Raw genomic sequence first — 16580 nt, 5'->3', positions numbered from 1 at the left:
TTAGAGGATTTGTAAGAGCTGTCTAACGTGCTTTCTCTGAAGCGGTGGTAAATGGATTACTGCTCCTACTTTATAATTTGACCCAGAGCAGATGACAGATATTATGAGAAACCTGGCGGTCTGAGTACATGTGTGCTTCCTATCTCTCCCCCCCCCTCCCTAGTATTAATAATTCTCGCTTATCTGCATAGGATTTCACTACTTTGACAGTATCTGAGTTTAGATGCGACCCTGATGTCAGACATGGGTTAACTGAACACCTGTGCACAGTTGCAACAAGCATCTTCATCTTCTGAGGACTTCTTGAGGGGGGAAAAAAATCCTTGAATAAATATACTTTAATCCTGAAGTACATTTCAAAGCTCTAAGGAATTTCTGAAAGTTAATTTTTTTTCAGTTGCACGTTCCTCTTTAGTTATGAAAAGGGAACATGCCTTTATTTTTGTCATTGGCAAACTGGAGGACATGAGTGTTTTTGGAGACTACGGATGCATCTTTTATTTTTATTCTTGTCATATGTCATTTTGGATTCACCGGACAATCCCTTTGGGTCGTACTTTCTCTCTTTCTCTTGGCTTATTTATGTATCAACAACTCCACCCCACCTCGTTCCAGCTGAGCCTTCTTTTTCTCATTTCCCCCCCAAGCATTTTTAATAACCAAACTATTAAAAACACGGGCTGCAATCAAGGTTTCCTTAATCTGATCAGGTGCAGCGTTACCATGGCAACTTGTTTTTATATTCTTCCTGGACTGTTAGGAATAATTCTGTATTTCAGCAATCTATTTAACATGTTTTTTGCAATACCCGTACACACAATAGTTTGGAAATTAAAAAGAAAAATTGAAAGTTGTATTCAAACAGAAGGTTGTTAAATGATGTCTGTTTGGGACTGTGTGTAGGATTTGTGGACATACTTGAAATAAGTCTTTCTGTCCAGGTTTTGTGACATATTATAGTTGTTGAGCTTCATGGCTGCTACGTTTTTATATCCTGCTTTTGTAAATCGCAATAAAGCTCCACTGAAGCAACAGATTGTACAATAGGAACAAGCTAACTGCTGTTGGAGGAAATCGCAGCCTCTTGCTCATATCCTCTTTGGGAGGAGACCCGTTCACTCAACGATCCCATTAGCTGAGATGAACACAATAATATTACCAAAGTTATCTAATTGCCTGCATGTAGTTTAATGAAATTATTCCTACAGACAAAGTCTGTCATTCTGCTCGTGATTTCCGTGGACTGACTTTGCGTCTCTGTCTCCTCTCGTTGTTGTTGTTGTTCTCCAGGAAAGATCACGCCCTCCTTGTATGAGGCTGGCGGCTGTGACATGTCCCTGGTCAATTTTGAACCTGCAACCAGACGAGCCTCCAATAACATATGGTTAGTGTCAAACTGATATTTCATCTCATTTGTTTAGTGGGATTTCAGACGATGGCCTTGTTTTTTTTTTTTTTTTTTTTTCACAATGTATCTGTCTCTGTAAAATTAACTTAATCTAACGTCTATATTGTTCTTGACTGATAGCCGATCATTTCATATACTGATACATGTCATTTGGTGTCCTGGTCAGTTATGGTCAGTGTAACGCTCATCAGTTCAATTTTCTAAGCACAAACGGACATTTGGAAAAACAGAAAAATGGTTTCAAATATCCAATTTTTCATTTTTTTCCACCTTGACAAATTAAAAAAATTGGATCTTTAACCTGTTTTTCCAATTTTCTGTTTTTTTTTATTCAGAAGATCAGAAATTGAGAAAATTACAAAATTGCGTCTGAGCTCCAATTATTCAATACTGCAATGGTATTCTCTTCCTCTACTTTTCGGAATATGCAGGTCTTTAACTGCATATGGACCAAAGAAAACAAAAACTTTGGGGTCAGAGGTGCAACTGATGGTTTCGAGTGTGGGGGGGGGGGCGTAGCTAGGCGGTACGAGAGAGAATACCATTGCAGTATTGAATAATTGGAGCTCAGACGCAATTTTGTAATTTTCTAAATTTCTGATTTCTCTGAATAAAAACAGTTTAAAGATCAATTTTTTTAATTTGTCAAGGTGGGAAAAAAATGAAAAATTTGATATTGGAACCCATTTTTCTGTTTTTCCAAATGTCCGTTTGTGCCTAGAAAATTGAACTGATAAGCGTTACACTGACCAGTTATACTGTACATAGTTGTTGCAGAAGCATACCGGAGGGCTATTTCACAAAACCAAGATAAGGGATTAAGCTGGGATTTCCCAGTTATCCTGGCTCAATTTAGCCTGGACTCGGTTTCACAAAACCAGAGGCACCTAAGTTACCATGGAGATTTATTCTGTACAGCTAGCCTGGTCCCGACCAGGCTAACAGCCAGGATTTATATAACCCTGGAGCCTTTTCTGATCACCCAGCAGTGGTTTTACCCTGTTGTTATCAGCCTGCATTAAAATACAACAGGTGCATATTGCTGTTCAGTTAAGGACTGTTATTATTTAAAGTTGTGACCATTATTTAACTAATTATTCATGTGACAGTCATTGCTACTGTTATATTGCTGTATGAAGACTGCTGTTCATATTGTTGTTAGAAGTTTGATATATACGAATATTGAATATATTACGGCAGTTGTTGAGATAATTAGAAAAGGCTGATACAGTTGTCCAATGTGTTTTTAAATGAAGTCCGTTACTATGGGCAATATACATGTGTGTTTCTATAGTGGACCAATGCACTTTAAATTATTTTAGTTGGTTCAATTTTTATTTTTTTTTGTATTCTTTAACAATAAAGGATTCAATAAATTGGCATTCTTAGCACACAATTTGTGTTGTCCAGTAAAACTGGGAATATAATTTGGGAGGATTGTACAATTTATAAAAACCTATCCTAATTGTATAATCCTCCTTAATGATAGACTTAGTTCACTGGACCAGTAACTATATAGTGTAGAGACTACTTTACATTCATGTAACAACAGGGAGAGGACACCCCAATGGTTTTTGACCTTATATTTAGCTGGGGGGAAATAACTGATGAATACACTCTGTTACAGTCATGTTTACAGTGTGCATTATATTTATCACTTAATTATCTTTCTAGATTTTTGAGTCCAATTTCTCCAGTGTCTTTCTGTTCTATGTCCATATATACACGAGGGAGCAAATCGTATAATATTTAAAGAAGGAAACTCGTCCTCTATATATAAAAAACAAAACAAAAAAAAAACACACGTGGCAGATAATAGCGGACCGACTGAATGATATATCTAAAAATATACATTTACAAACTACTGCTCTAAACTGAAACCATTCAATGAGCCACTTGTCATTTGCAAAAACGAACAGTTGTACACTTTGCATTAAAAGCGAGCAGAAGTGGAAGTTAATATGACTTAGGAAATTAATATTTTAGCCCATGAAAGAGGGGGAGAAACAATATATTTACACATCATATTCTAGCGTTGTAGAAAATGGATCTTCATGGTAAATTTCCTGAGTAACATTATCTTCTGCTCACTTTTAAGGCAAATAGTACAACTGTTAATTTGTGCAAATGATTAGTAGCCTAATCCTTGAATGGTATGAGTCTGACGCTTTCAGTTCAGAGCAGTGGTCAGTTAATGTATATGTTTAGGCTGCTTACGCATTCAGTCGGCCCGCGATCATCTGCTACCGCTCGCTGTTTTATTATTACCTCGTCATACTTCCACAAGAAGCTGCTGCTCGCTCATTATAAAGTATGAACAATGCGCATTCTCCATTTCAGCATCGGTAAATCTGTTATCGACCTGGCGGTCTGTTGAGGAAAGCCGTGAACGCGTGAATCTATCCGAATGACTTCAGCCTGGCTCGACCTAGTCGCTCCTCCTCAGCCTGGCCTGGCCGTCGCGAAACGCACCACGCCAGGCTGCACAGATTAGACTAGGTCAAGCCTCGCTTTATCGGTTCTCCTGGATTTATATATTCTGCTTTTGTGAAACAGCCCCGAGGTAATGAATATAGTAGAGCAGGGTTCTAAGGTTTAGGTGCAGCACCCGAGCCGTTATGGGCACCACCTAAACCAAATGAATGTGACTAAATGACTAAACAAGTTTTGTCTTTGAGCTTCTTGAGTGTTATTTATTTATTTATTATCTACTCTAGCTTTTCCAACGTTTTAGACACAGATATGGTGATAATAACGGTCCAAAACGATGTGAAAAAGAGACCCAAAACTACCACAAAGGGACACAAACGGACAACAAAGAGATGCCACAAAGAAACACAATATGTATGGGGGAAACTGCATTTTTTAAGTATTGGAAACGTAAAATCTTCTTGAGGAAATACGCCAATTCCGATTTAAAAATTTGAGCTTTTACAAATAACAAAACGATTCTTGTCATTTGCAGATTTGGAGACCATAGTACATGCTTAAATAATGCTTGGTCACCACATTTTCAGTATGCTCAAAAAAATAAACTGACTATACTGGAGTTTATCTGAATGCGCACCAATTATTTGTTTCTTCTTTCATCACATTTTTGTCCAGTAATCTGCCTGATCTTTTTCTGGAGTTTGGCGTTGCATATCTTGCAATTTTTTGTGCAGTCACTTCTCCACTGGCTCACATTGCTTTGAGAAAAAAAAAAAAACATAACGGTACAAAAGCAAAGCAAATAGCCTGTTGGCTATTTAGTTTGAGGTCACCAGAAAATAAATCATGATTTTAATACAGTAAGTGCAGCAGATGCTTTTCTCTCATCAGTGTGCTCATTTTATCTAATGCCCTGCAGGGACACTGACTCCCACCTCTCTAGTTCTACCTCAGTTCGCTTCTACCCTCATGACCTGGTGAGTATCCAACGTGTGTGTGTGTGTGTGTGTGTGTGGGTCTTGTGTTTTGTGTTGTGTTTTCTTTCTCCTCTGTGTGTCTGTTTTGCACATTTCTGCATATTAATTTTGGCAACCACGATTGTCAGTTTGAACAGTTTTGTTGCTGTGTGAGCTGTTGCTCCCCTCTCCCTTTTCTAGCCCTTTCTTGTTACCTCAGAGCAGAGACCAATCCTATTACACCAATTGTAAAATCACTACATTGGCTACCAGTTGGCTCCTGAACCAATTTAGAAAATTCTCTATTGGTTTTCAAAACCCTTTACAGCCTGTTATTAAATGATGAAGAGAGGTGTTTTTGATCATCCGTTGCTGGCTTTTTAACCATTTTTGGAACAAGCATCCAGATGGCTGGGCGTGGGTGGGTGGGTGGTGGTAGTACAGTCTTTATCCTGTGTAACAGCCAAAATCAAACACTCTTAGTTGGGGAAAAAAACAACAACATTTCACAACATGTTATCGACTCTGAACTAACTCTTAGTATTCACTATCTTTTTATAAATCCGTTTACTGCTCTTCTTTAAAATCACATTTGTGAAATACTTTTGAGTTGTGTCATCGGTCAAAAATGACTGACCGCGAGACAGATCTCCCTCCCTCAGATCCGTCTGAACCGTCTGCTGACGATGGACCCGGAGCTGCTGGAGCAGCAGGACGGAGATCTGAGCCCAGAGCTCCAGGATGCGCCGCTGGGACCAGAGGACCCCGCGGCCACCGCTGCTGCCGGCAAAGCCAGGCAGTACTACCGCTTGTGGCTACTGCCCTTCCTGTGGGTCGGCCTGCACTTTGACCGGCTCACCCTGTTGGCACTATTTGACAGGTGAGGCAGCCCAGACATTTGTCATTAGTTTTAGCTAAATATTTACTTAGCGTAAGGCAGCTTTATACTTAGGTGCCACCGAGTGACACAGGCAGTTTGTCAAACTTCATTGCCAATGAATTATGTGTTGCGATCTAGATTATATACTGTATAAGTTCCACTTTCCGACTGATAAAATGCAAGAGAAACAGAGGTACCCCTAGAGCAACCAAATCCAAACAGATTAACCAACCATACTTTAAACTCACAAAGGTTCCTTTGATGTCACATTTCTCTGCAGGCTGTTCAATGTAAAGGTGAATTGGATACTCTCTTATATTTACCAGCCTAAGCTTTAAAATTGTATCAACAGAAATCACTCTTGGGATTGTACAGAGCTTCTTTATGTGAATTTTGGACATTACCTGTATCAATTTGAAGCCTTGTCTCCCCTGCAGCTCATTCACAATGCAGCTGTAAGGCTCCTCACAGTCTGGCACCAAGGAGAGAAAAAACCATATCTACTAGTGAAACCTAGCTAGCTTATATCTTAAACCTCTTCAGCCCCTATTCCGGCTTTAAGCCCCTCCAAATTACAGACCAATCACTCTATGCTCCCAGTGAAATTCCAAGTGTAATTGAGCCTGTTTTTTTACACTATGGAACAGTTTGCCCATGAAACGTTTCGGATGCACTCGTAAGCTGACTTTTCTCCTTTGCGTTCCAGGAACCGTGAGGTTTTAGAGAACGTGCTGGCCGTCGTGCTGGCTGTCCTGGTGGCCTTCCTGGGTTCGGTGATGCTGGTCCACGGCTTCTTCACCGACATATGGGTCTTTCAGTTCTGCCTCGTCATTGCAAGTTGTCAGTATTCCTTACTGAAGGTGAATACTTGAGTTTTACAGCACAGCGTTGCTAGACTTGACCTGAAAAAGTGAAACCGAGAACCATTGTTACAAAAGAAGCAATTGGTGCTCAGAAATGACTTCATGCTTCATACTTAACTCTGCGCTATTTCTAAGAAAGTAGCAACACATGTTTTGCTAGAAGTTGGTCAAGACATTGAGTGTAAAATAGTCAACATTATTGGAGAATTCACCTGTGTCTTTGTTTATTGGCAGAGTGTTCAGCCAGACTCCTCTTCCCCTCGACATGTAAGTAGAACACGCTCACATTTCAGGGAGGTTTGGCCTTTTAATTTGCTCTGAGTGGTGATCATTGAATTCCTGGTTAGCCCACACAGTGAACAACCAAAGGTCAGGAGTGCAAAAAAAAAAAAAAATACCCTGTAGACAACAGAAAATGAAATGGCCTTTACACTTTAACGTCAGACTGAGGGTAGACAAATGGCGAATCAATTTCCTTCCATCTATAATATGACCCGTAGTTATTTTCAGTATTTTTTTTGTTTATGTTGTGGTTCTAGAAAATGATGTTGCATTCCCCCCGCCGAGTCTGTGTGTTCCTCCCTCCCTTTGCGTCAGTAGCCTGCTCTGAAACGGCGTCTTTTATTTAGCAGCTCCTCAGCTATCGGCTGCAGGCACAAGCTTTAAATAGCTGGCCAGAGTTTAGACCGCAGCTCACTCTCTCACTCTTTGTCTGTACCTCCCCCTTTCTGTCCCTCTCTTTCCTCCTCTTCCCCTCGTGTCGTCCCCTTTTCCTTCCCCTCATCTCACCTCTAGGACTTCGTTCCTTTCCGTTTCCACCACATCGTTGACACCTTTTTAAGCAAACCCGGTCTAGTTTATGCGATTGTTGGTGCATAAACTGTCAGGACTCCTTTCAGTGAGAAAGCAGGACAGCTCGCAGCCTCTTGGGCTGAAACCTGCACACTGACACACAGACGTGCATTCTCCCTCTCTTGTGAAACCTCACACTCCATTGCTATTTCTGTTTCTACCTTTGTCACTGTCCCCGAGGCTCATATGACACTGACCCCACAGACTGAATTCTTTCTTGTGAGAATGATTATTTTATTGAGCTTTTTTGTCAGTGAGGGTTATTTGTTGCATACTTTTATCCACAGTGTATCACGAGGGCATACATTTTTGGTATTGTAGGGCATGGTGGGAATTGACCTAATTTTTGGCAGTTTCATGCGCCAAAAATAAGAGGAGAGCCACTTGTAATTAGGGCTGCACGATATGAGGAAAATATCTCATTGCGATTATTTTGACTGATATTGTGGTTGCGATATGATTCAGGATATTGGAGGGAATGGTCATCTTTGTATCATTATTCTCATTTGCGTTGAAAAATATTAAAATTTAAAAAAAATTATATGATTATAGTGTGATTTATGTGAGGATCAGATTTTTTTTTCGCTTTAGTCTGTTAGAATAGGATTTGTAGACCGGGACATCTCTGTAGCACCACAATACTTCATTCAGAATGGTTTGACACATTTTTTGCCTTTAACAAATATTGCCCCCCCCACCCAGGATTTGGATATTGTACTATACTGTACTTGAAGAAATGTTATTTGCAGTTCGGTATTTTACCCTTTTCTTTCTTATTTAAAATGTACAAGGCTGCATGTTCTGAATATTGAGCTGTACTGGACCAGCTCTTTGGAATTAACCATTTGTATCCTGATAACCATGTCCCTGCAGGGCCATAATCGCATCATAGCATACAGCCGGCCTGTCTACTTCTGCCTGTGCTGTGGCCTCATTTGGCTGCTCCACTACGGCAGCCTGAGGACCACTTCATCCCGTTTCACCCTCTATGGAGTCGCACTCACCAGCTCCCTGGTCCTCGCCTCGGCCAGGGACCTTGTCATCGGTAAGTGCGCAGCCCCTGTGGCATTAACATGCACAGGGATAATATTGTTAGCGACGCCTTTAGTGGTATGGCCTTTTTCAAAACAAAGTGCTCAACAGAAAATTCAAACGTGCCAAACCATAAAACAACAAAAATGATCAGGGAAATGCCCAGAAATTAAAAGAGAAAGATCACTTAAAGGTGCTGTAGGTAGGATTGGGAAGATCCAGGACTTAGCCAAATAATTTGAACATTGACAACTTCTCAGTCCCTCTCCCCTTTCTGCTAAAGCCCAAAACGGTCTCCTAAGCCCCTCCCCCCACAAGGGAGAATGAATGCGTGTGCATGAGCAGTGATTGACACACAGTTAGACACCCCCCCTGGCCCTGATTGGTGCATCTGAACAGGGAGCGGTGGATTTTTGCAAATCGCACTACAGGCTGTAGGTGGTGCCAAAGGAGCCGGATTATTTTTTTAAATTACCTGCTTCATGTAGTTCTACTCAAACATAGGGTCAGTTTCAACAAATATGACAGAACGTTAGTTTTATAAGGCTTACCTACTGCACCTTTAATGCAAAAAAAATGCTATTTTATAAAAAACAGGTTGAGATTGCTAGCAGAGTTTTAGGTTTAGCTACATATGGGCACAAAAGCTCCCAAATGTATGCTAGAAGTGCCTTAAGAGAGTAATACCCCTTTTTAAAATCTATTCTAAAAATCAACAGAAAGCCACTGGTTTTGCACTCAGGCAGCGGAACAGAGAATTACAATAGTCAGTTCTGGAAAAGATGAAAGCATGAATCACTTCGTCCAAGTCAGAAAATGAAGGAAAAAAGGAAAAAAATTATCAGATTTTTTCTTTCAAACAATATAAAGTAGCTGGAGTTACCTTACTAACATGGCCATCAAGATTATAATCAAAGAAGCTCCTATATTTCTGCCACTAAGCTTAATGGAAGGTACCAGATCATTTAAATGTCCCATGGCATGAACATTTCACTATATGAGGTTTTTTAACATTAATATGAGTTCCCCCAGCCTGCCTATGGTCCCCCAGTGGCTAGAAATGGCGATAGGTGTAAACCGAGCCCTGGGTATCCTGCTCTGCCTTTGAGAAAATGAAAACTCAGATGGGCCGATCTGGAATCTCCTCCTTATGAGGTCATAAAGAGCAAGGTTACCTCCCCTTTCTCTGCTTTGCCCGGCCAGAGAATTTGGCCCACCCATGAGAAAGAGTGAGACCTCATGGGTTGCAAACAAGCAAAGTGGCAGTTGGTCAAGGCCACACCCCCACCCTCTACCTTGCCCCCCCAAATATATCCTTTTAGTGAGAAGGATATATTTCGATATCCTTCTCACTAAAAGGTAGGAAATGACTCTGAAAACGCACAGAAATGATACATGAGAGAATCCACTGCTGCACTTGTTTACCCAACACGACAGACAAAAATCGAGCTGGATCAAGATTAGACGCGCATCCACCAACATGGTGGGAAGGTGCAATATGTACATGAGCCACAATCTCTGCTAAAAGCAATGTTTATTTGTTTAGAGAGTATTTGACGCCACCTGTCATCAAACAACAATCAGCATTAATTGCTGCAGTTGCCCTGGAGACATGCCACTGTGCACCAATATGAGCCAGTAATATCTGTAGCTCACAGTCAAAGATGCCGAGCAATAAACACAAAGTAATTGTCACATGCATTTGATGTCTAGGCTATGATGACTGACATTTTAAAGCTATAGTGTGCAACTATTTTATATTAATGGACGTCTGTTACGTTCAAGCCATCGCCAAATGAGTTGCTACAAAGCTAATTAAGCCTATCAGCTCCACACAACTCTCTCTGGATTTCTCAGTATGGCTATGTTTACCAAATGGCGTAGTCCGCCGGTGACAGTCGCGCGCAGCAGCTCGAGTGATGCTTTTTTACGCCACCGCTGGGAAAGGACAACAGCAGCGTTCCGCTTCGGAGACAGAGAGGACCGCTGCAACAGGTGAAGGCATGGCTGAAAACCCGAAGACGCGTCCACGAAACGTTTCAGTCAGTGATTGTACTGCCAAGAAACGACCTACACGTTCACCAGAAGGACTAAAATCCCCCAAAAGACAGTGACAGACGGACCGACCCCTTTCAGTTGCATAAAAATGACAAGATAATTAACTCTTCTGAAGAGTCCCATCGTGTTTGACGGGATAAACGCGACTTGTAACTGCGTGGAGGAGGGGCGGGGGTGGTGCGTGATCACCGAAGGCTTGTATCACGTGGACGCGCCGACAGTGTTGTCATTACTTAGAATTTCTCATGGGGTCGACACAGAAACTACGCACTATAGCTTTAACATGAAAAATGTACAAACTAATCAGCGTTTCATTTTGTCACAAGTAACAACCTTGTGTGTGTGTGTTTCTCCCTGCAGTCTTCACCCTGTGTTTTCCCATCATCTTCTTCGTGGGGCTGCTTCCGCAAGTCAACACATTCGTCATGTACATCTTTGAGCAGCTGGACATCCATGTGTTCGGGGGCAATGGTGAGTGACTTGTAGATGCGCACAACGTCTCTGCAGGGGTGACTTTGCCCTCTACAGAATGAGACAACAGGCACTCACACACTCTTGCCTTTGCATATTATGACATAAGAGGCCAAAGTGCTGATTTGCATTCTGTCTGGCCTGGTTGCCTGTTGGGTGGGGAGGGGGGGTTGCGTGGTCTTTATTGCTGACATCCTTCTCTGTGCTCTCTGCAGCCTCCACAAGCCTTCTGTCAGCTCTGTACAGCATCCTGCGCAGCATCGTCACCGTCGCTCTGCTTTATGGCTTCTGCTACGGAGCTCTGAAGGTGAGGGCACAGCCAACTGGAGCTTCTAGATCTAATCTAGATCATCTAGATCTAATCTAGATGCAATATAATCCGCTAGATATCATCGAACTGTAATCCAACGAGAAATCTGGGGACGGAAATCCATTCTAAATGTACTTTAAAACAATGTTTTCTACAGCTATTAAAAAGTACTATATTTTAACCACAACTTCATTTTCAAATAACCAGACGTCCAGATGAAAAAATTGTTTTGAATTCAGCGATACGTAGAACAAGTTAAAGTTAAAAGTGCCTCAGTATTGCTGCATTAATGATGTAGGAGAAATCTGTTGCCAAGAAATATTCTTTTTTTTTATTTTTTTTCTTTAACCAATCTTTTTGCTGTTTTGGAGTGTTGTTACCAACAGTTTTTTTTACCAAACACATTTTTCAGCAGCTGCATCTTAAACCTGCGGTATCTGCTAACTATCAATATCTGAATTGATAAAAAATGTCTGTATTGTGGATGTAAACAAAAGCCCAGCTATTCAAAGTGATTAAAAATAAGTTGTACAGTATTATGGGTTGCTCATCTGGTAGAGCGTGCGCTCATATACAGAGGCTTAGTCCTTGACGCAGCGGCCGCGGGTTCAATTCCGACCTGCGGGCATTTGCTGCATGTCATCTCCCCCTCACCCCTTTCATGTCCGAAGCTGTCCTATCTAATGAAGGACTAAAAATGCCAAAACAATCATCTTAAAAAAAATAAGCTAAATGCTAACATCAGCATGCTAACATGCTCACAATGACAATGTTAAGATGCTGATGTTTAGCAGTTAATGTTTACCATGTTCCCTATCTTAGTTAAGAGTGTTAGCATGGTAACATTAGCTAATTGGCACTAAACACAACATACAGCTGAAGCTATATATATATATAATATATATATATATATATATATATATATATATATATATATATATATATATATATATATATATATATATACACACACACATCAATATTTCAACCTAATGATGGATTCCATATCTATTTCCTACATTCATTGTAGTTGGTAGAAAATAGACGATTTATGTATTAAATATATTAAAACCTTGTCATTATCTGTGTCTTAGGAGACCTGGGAGCCTCATCACATCCCTGTGTTATTTTCGGTGTTCTGCGGCCTCTTGGTGGCAGTGTCTTACCACCTGAGCCGGCAGAGCGGCGACCCTTCTGTCCTAATGTAAGTTCACTGCCCCGCACAGCAAACCCCAATAGTCCTAGATAGTATTTGTAGCATCTGAGTAGTGGCGAGTTCTCAAAGAAAGAAATATCAAAGTGACGTTTCAATATTTGCCTTAAAAATTCTAGCACTGATGGTCATTATGTGGTGAACTCACCCATCTGGCACATAAGCAGGCAAAAACTGTTCATCGAAAGTATTTTCCATTAACTGCTTGACCCACATCTGCCAGACAGAAATCCAAATTAATAATCTGTGACTTTTCTACTAATACATATGATGTGGATTATCTAGCACTGGGATTGTCCAAGCATTTAAAAAATAAATAAGTAAATAAATAAAGGCTCAGTTCAAATAGCTTGAAACTGCTTCAATGATTGTAGTGTTAAAGGGTAACTTTTTTTTTCATAATTATTTTTTCCAACCTGGATTGGATTGGATTTTCCTATGTTTTTGTGTCTAAGTGATGAATGGAAACAACAATCTATGACGTTGGTCCGATATTAAGCAAGAGCACTGTTGTCAGCCAAACCGGCTACAATGTAAGTTAATAGGGCAATGTGCAGCGACTGCAGTCTGTGGTGGACACCTTCTCTCTCTGGTGCAGGGATAACCACCTAACCCTGAACATCTCTAAAACCAAGGAGATGGTCATAGATTTCAGGCGCTCCTCCACCAACTCCACCAGCCCCCCTGCTCTTCAGGTAGACGGCCAGACACTAGAGAGACTGGAAGAGTGTAAATACCTCGGTCTAATTATTGACCACAAGCTGACTTTTTTTTAAAGTAACAACCGGCTGCATCTTCAAGAAATGTCAACAACACCTGTACTTTCTTATGGAAGCTGCGACGACCGCAGGTCAACAAGTCAATACTCCAGTCATTTCATAACCTGTTTCATCCAATCCACCCTCACCCTTCAGCAACAAATGTCCCCTCAACAGAATCATGAAAATGAGCGGGAAGATCATTGGACAACCCCAGACCACTCTCACAACCACATTTGAGAAACCATCAGGGAAAAGTAAACTCATCATATCGGACCCCACCCATAATCTCAATGACCAGTACCATCTGTTGCCTTCGGGGAGGATATTCCGTTCCCTTCCCCTACGATCCAAACGAGCCATGTCCACCTTAGTGCCAGCATCCATCAGACTGTTGAACAAACAATAACACCCCCTCCCCATCGATCCAGACTTCGACCTATTCTCCCTACCCACTACCCAGTATTTTAGTATTTAGCATTTATTTATTCTCTGGTATGATTAATACAGACTATGTATTGTTGTATGTTGTGTTTGAATGTGCCCGACCACAAACAAAGTTCCCTCACGGGAAAAATAAAGTTCTTTTGATTTGGATTTGAATTGAATGTGCAGCTTCTATTTACGTTCACAAAAGTGCTCGTTTTGTCGCTGACCGGCTCAGATTAATATTCTAAGTGTCTGACAACATTATGGAAAGGAAGTCAACCTTTTTGTTAAAGAGTAAGATCCTTTTTTTTTTTAACATTACATGGAGTCTGGTGGGTTTTAGCAGTAATGATCTCAGAGCTGTTTCTGGTTAAACAGAAAGGTCTTAAAGAGGTTTTTAAAAGGTCTATCTCTGTAAAATAATAATCCGAGCCTGTCATTGGCAAAAACTAAAGGGTGATACATTGCACCTCGGCCTGTGGCTGCCGGGTCACAGCGTTCTCGCTTAATACTGGACCAATTTCAAGGATTGTTGTTCCTATCAGTCACTTACACACACACAAAAAACACTGGAAAATAGGGTCCAGGTTGAAAACCCTAAATAACCCTTTCAACAGTGAGTGGTTAAACATTCCCTCTGAGATAAATCACCCTCAGGAGATCCATGGTATGTGAACCAGCTGATAGTTATGCTTTTTGCTTTACAGCTCACTGATACAGTCCAAGATTGTGCCCAATATAAAAGACAAGAACCCAGAGGACCCTCTGTCAGAAGTACAGGACCCTCTGCCTGAGAAGCTCAGGGCCTCAGTGGTGAGTTGGCTTTCTTTGTTTATCTAATTAAAGCCAGGATTGGACACATGTACTGGAACTAGGACTGTCGTTGGAAAATATAATAAGTATACACAGGGTTCAACGTTAATGCTTCTTTTTACTTGCCCAGTCAAGCAAGTGGGTCAGAAATTTACTTGCCCAAATTGAATTTTTTTCTTTATGATTTTTCCAATTCGCATACATCTCTTTTTAGGAGCAAATGCGAGTGAAATACTCGCACTGTAATGCTAATGTATAGCAGTTTCCACAGCATTTCAACTGAAAGGTTGCTCCGCCAATCTGTTTTGATCTGTTTAATACTTTTTCACCACTCGCCATGCAAGTGAGTTGCTAGATTTACTAGCCCGACGTGGCATTTTACTTGCCCCGGGCAATCGGGCAGTCCTTATTGTTGAGCCCTAATACAATTACATTAGTTAAAGCTGCTATGGTCTTTTTGTTTTTATTTTATTTTTCTTTTTTTTTTTCTTCTAATCCCATCCCCATTGTGTGTTATTGAATGCACAGAATGAGCGTCTGCAGTCTGACCTGATCGTCTGTGTGGTCATTGCAGTCCTTTACTTCGCCATCCATGTCAGCACGGTCTTTATTGCACTGCAGGTACAGTCAATATGTTCTTATTAATGAAAGGCCGACAAGTAAAGAGCAAATGTGATGTCTGCCACTTTGGGAAACACAGAAACGATTTCACAAATGGTTGGTGTGTTTTTCCCCGGCTGGTCTTATGCGTGCAGACAGATCCTCGCTGTGCATAATGACTCATCTCTACTGTCTCTGTGCTCCCCCAGCCTTTCCTCAGTTATGTCCTGTATGCACTGTTGGGGACGGTGGGGTTGCTCACTCACTACCTGCTGCCTCAAGTTCGCAAGCAGCTGCCCTGGTACTGCTTCTCTCACCCTCTGCTCAAAACTAAGGAGTACTATCAGTTTGAAGTCAGGGGTAAGTATGCTGGACCACAATATTTGTAAGCATTTTTTGGATTCTCCTGGATAGTTTCTCCTCAACTACGTTATGCTGTATCTAAACTGAATTTGTATTTTGTAACTCCTGTTTCTTTTTATTCATTCATTCAGATGTATTGTGTGTGTGTGTGTGAAGCACTTTGTAACTGTGTTTTTAAAAGTGCATATAAATAAAGTGTTACTTACTTACGTACTTACTGTACCTCCAATACGATGTCGACTAAATGAACATTTTCCAAATGGTCTTTCCTGTCAGATGCTGCTCACGTGATGTGGTTCGAAAAGCTTCACGTGTGGCTGCTGTTTGTGGAAAAGAATGTTCTTTATCCACTCGTCATCCTTAATGAGCTGAGTGGCAGCGCCAGAGAGCTCGCCAGTCCAAAGAGACTTGACACCGAGTGAGGATTCTTTCTAGTTTTCTTTGTATCTCTTTTGTATCTTTCTCCTTTTCCTCTTTGACTGTTGTATCACTTATACACATATAATGTGTGAATTTGGCCCACCCATGAGAGAGAGAGAGACATCATGGCTTTCAAACGAGCAAAGTGGCAGTTGGTCAAGGCCACACCCCCACCCTCCACCTTGCCCCTCCTCCTCAGTAGCTACAGACACAGAAATGGCACATCCTAAGGAAAGGTCATTGTGGGACTGGCTCTAGTGGCTGTAATTCTGCACCAAGACTGAATTTCAGGAAAGAGAGACTTCAGATACAGTATTAGGGGACCACTAAGGTCTATATAAAAGAGACTTCAGATACAGTATTAGGGGACCACTAAGGTCTATATAAAAGAGACTTCAGATACAGTATTAGGGGACCACTAAGGTCTATATAAAAGAGACTTCAGATACAGTATTAGGGGACCACTAAGGTCTATATAAAAGAGACTTCAGATACAGTATTAGGGGACCACTAAGGTCTATATAAAAGAGACTTCAGATACAGTATTAGGGGACCACTAAAGCCTTTATAAAAGCATCCAAAGAGCACCATGTCATGGGACCTTTAAGGTAAATTAAGCTAAAAAAAAACTGCATAGTTCCCCTTTAAAGACAATGGGGGGGAAACGGCTAGACTGGCTCTCCTGTCCAAAGGTAAAAACAAAATCTGCCTACCAGCACCTTTC

At 41.0% G+C, this 16580-nt stretch overlaps 1 protein-coding gene across 1 annotated transcript in view; it reads left to right on the top strand.

Moving 5' to 3' along the window:
- Nucleotides 1-16580, top strand: part of pcnx1 (pecanex 1) — a 51583-nt gene that overhangs the window by 19174 nt on the left and 15829 nt on the right. The window contains 13 exon segments of the mRNA XM_039786471.1: nucleotides 1291-1384; nucleotides 4758-4815; nucleotides 5442-5674; nucleotides 6381-6534; nucleotides 6772-6804; nucleotides 8263-8434; nucleotides 10840-10950; nucleotides 11166-11257; nucleotides 12355-12464; nucleotides 14368-14473; nucleotides 15002-15094; nucleotides 15283-15433; nucleotides 15713-15854. Of these exon segments, the coding sequence (XP_039642405.1) occupies nucleotides 1291-1384; nucleotides 4758-4815; nucleotides 5442-5674; nucleotides 6381-6534; nucleotides 6772-6804; nucleotides 8263-8434; nucleotides 10840-10950; nucleotides 11166-11257; nucleotides 12355-12464; nucleotides 14368-14473; nucleotides 15002-15094; nucleotides 15283-15433; nucleotides 15713-15854 (1549 nt within the window).

Source organism: Perca fluviatilis, chromosome 20 (assembly GCF_010015445.1).
Source record: "Perca fluviatilis chromosome 20, GENO_Pfluv_1.0, whole genome shotgun sequence".
Classification (NCBI taxonomy): domain Eukaryota; kingdom Metazoa; phylum Chordata; class Actinopteri; order Perciformes; family Percidae; genus Perca; species Perca fluviatilis.
This window is presented reverse-complemented; position numbering and strand designations above follow the sequence as displayed.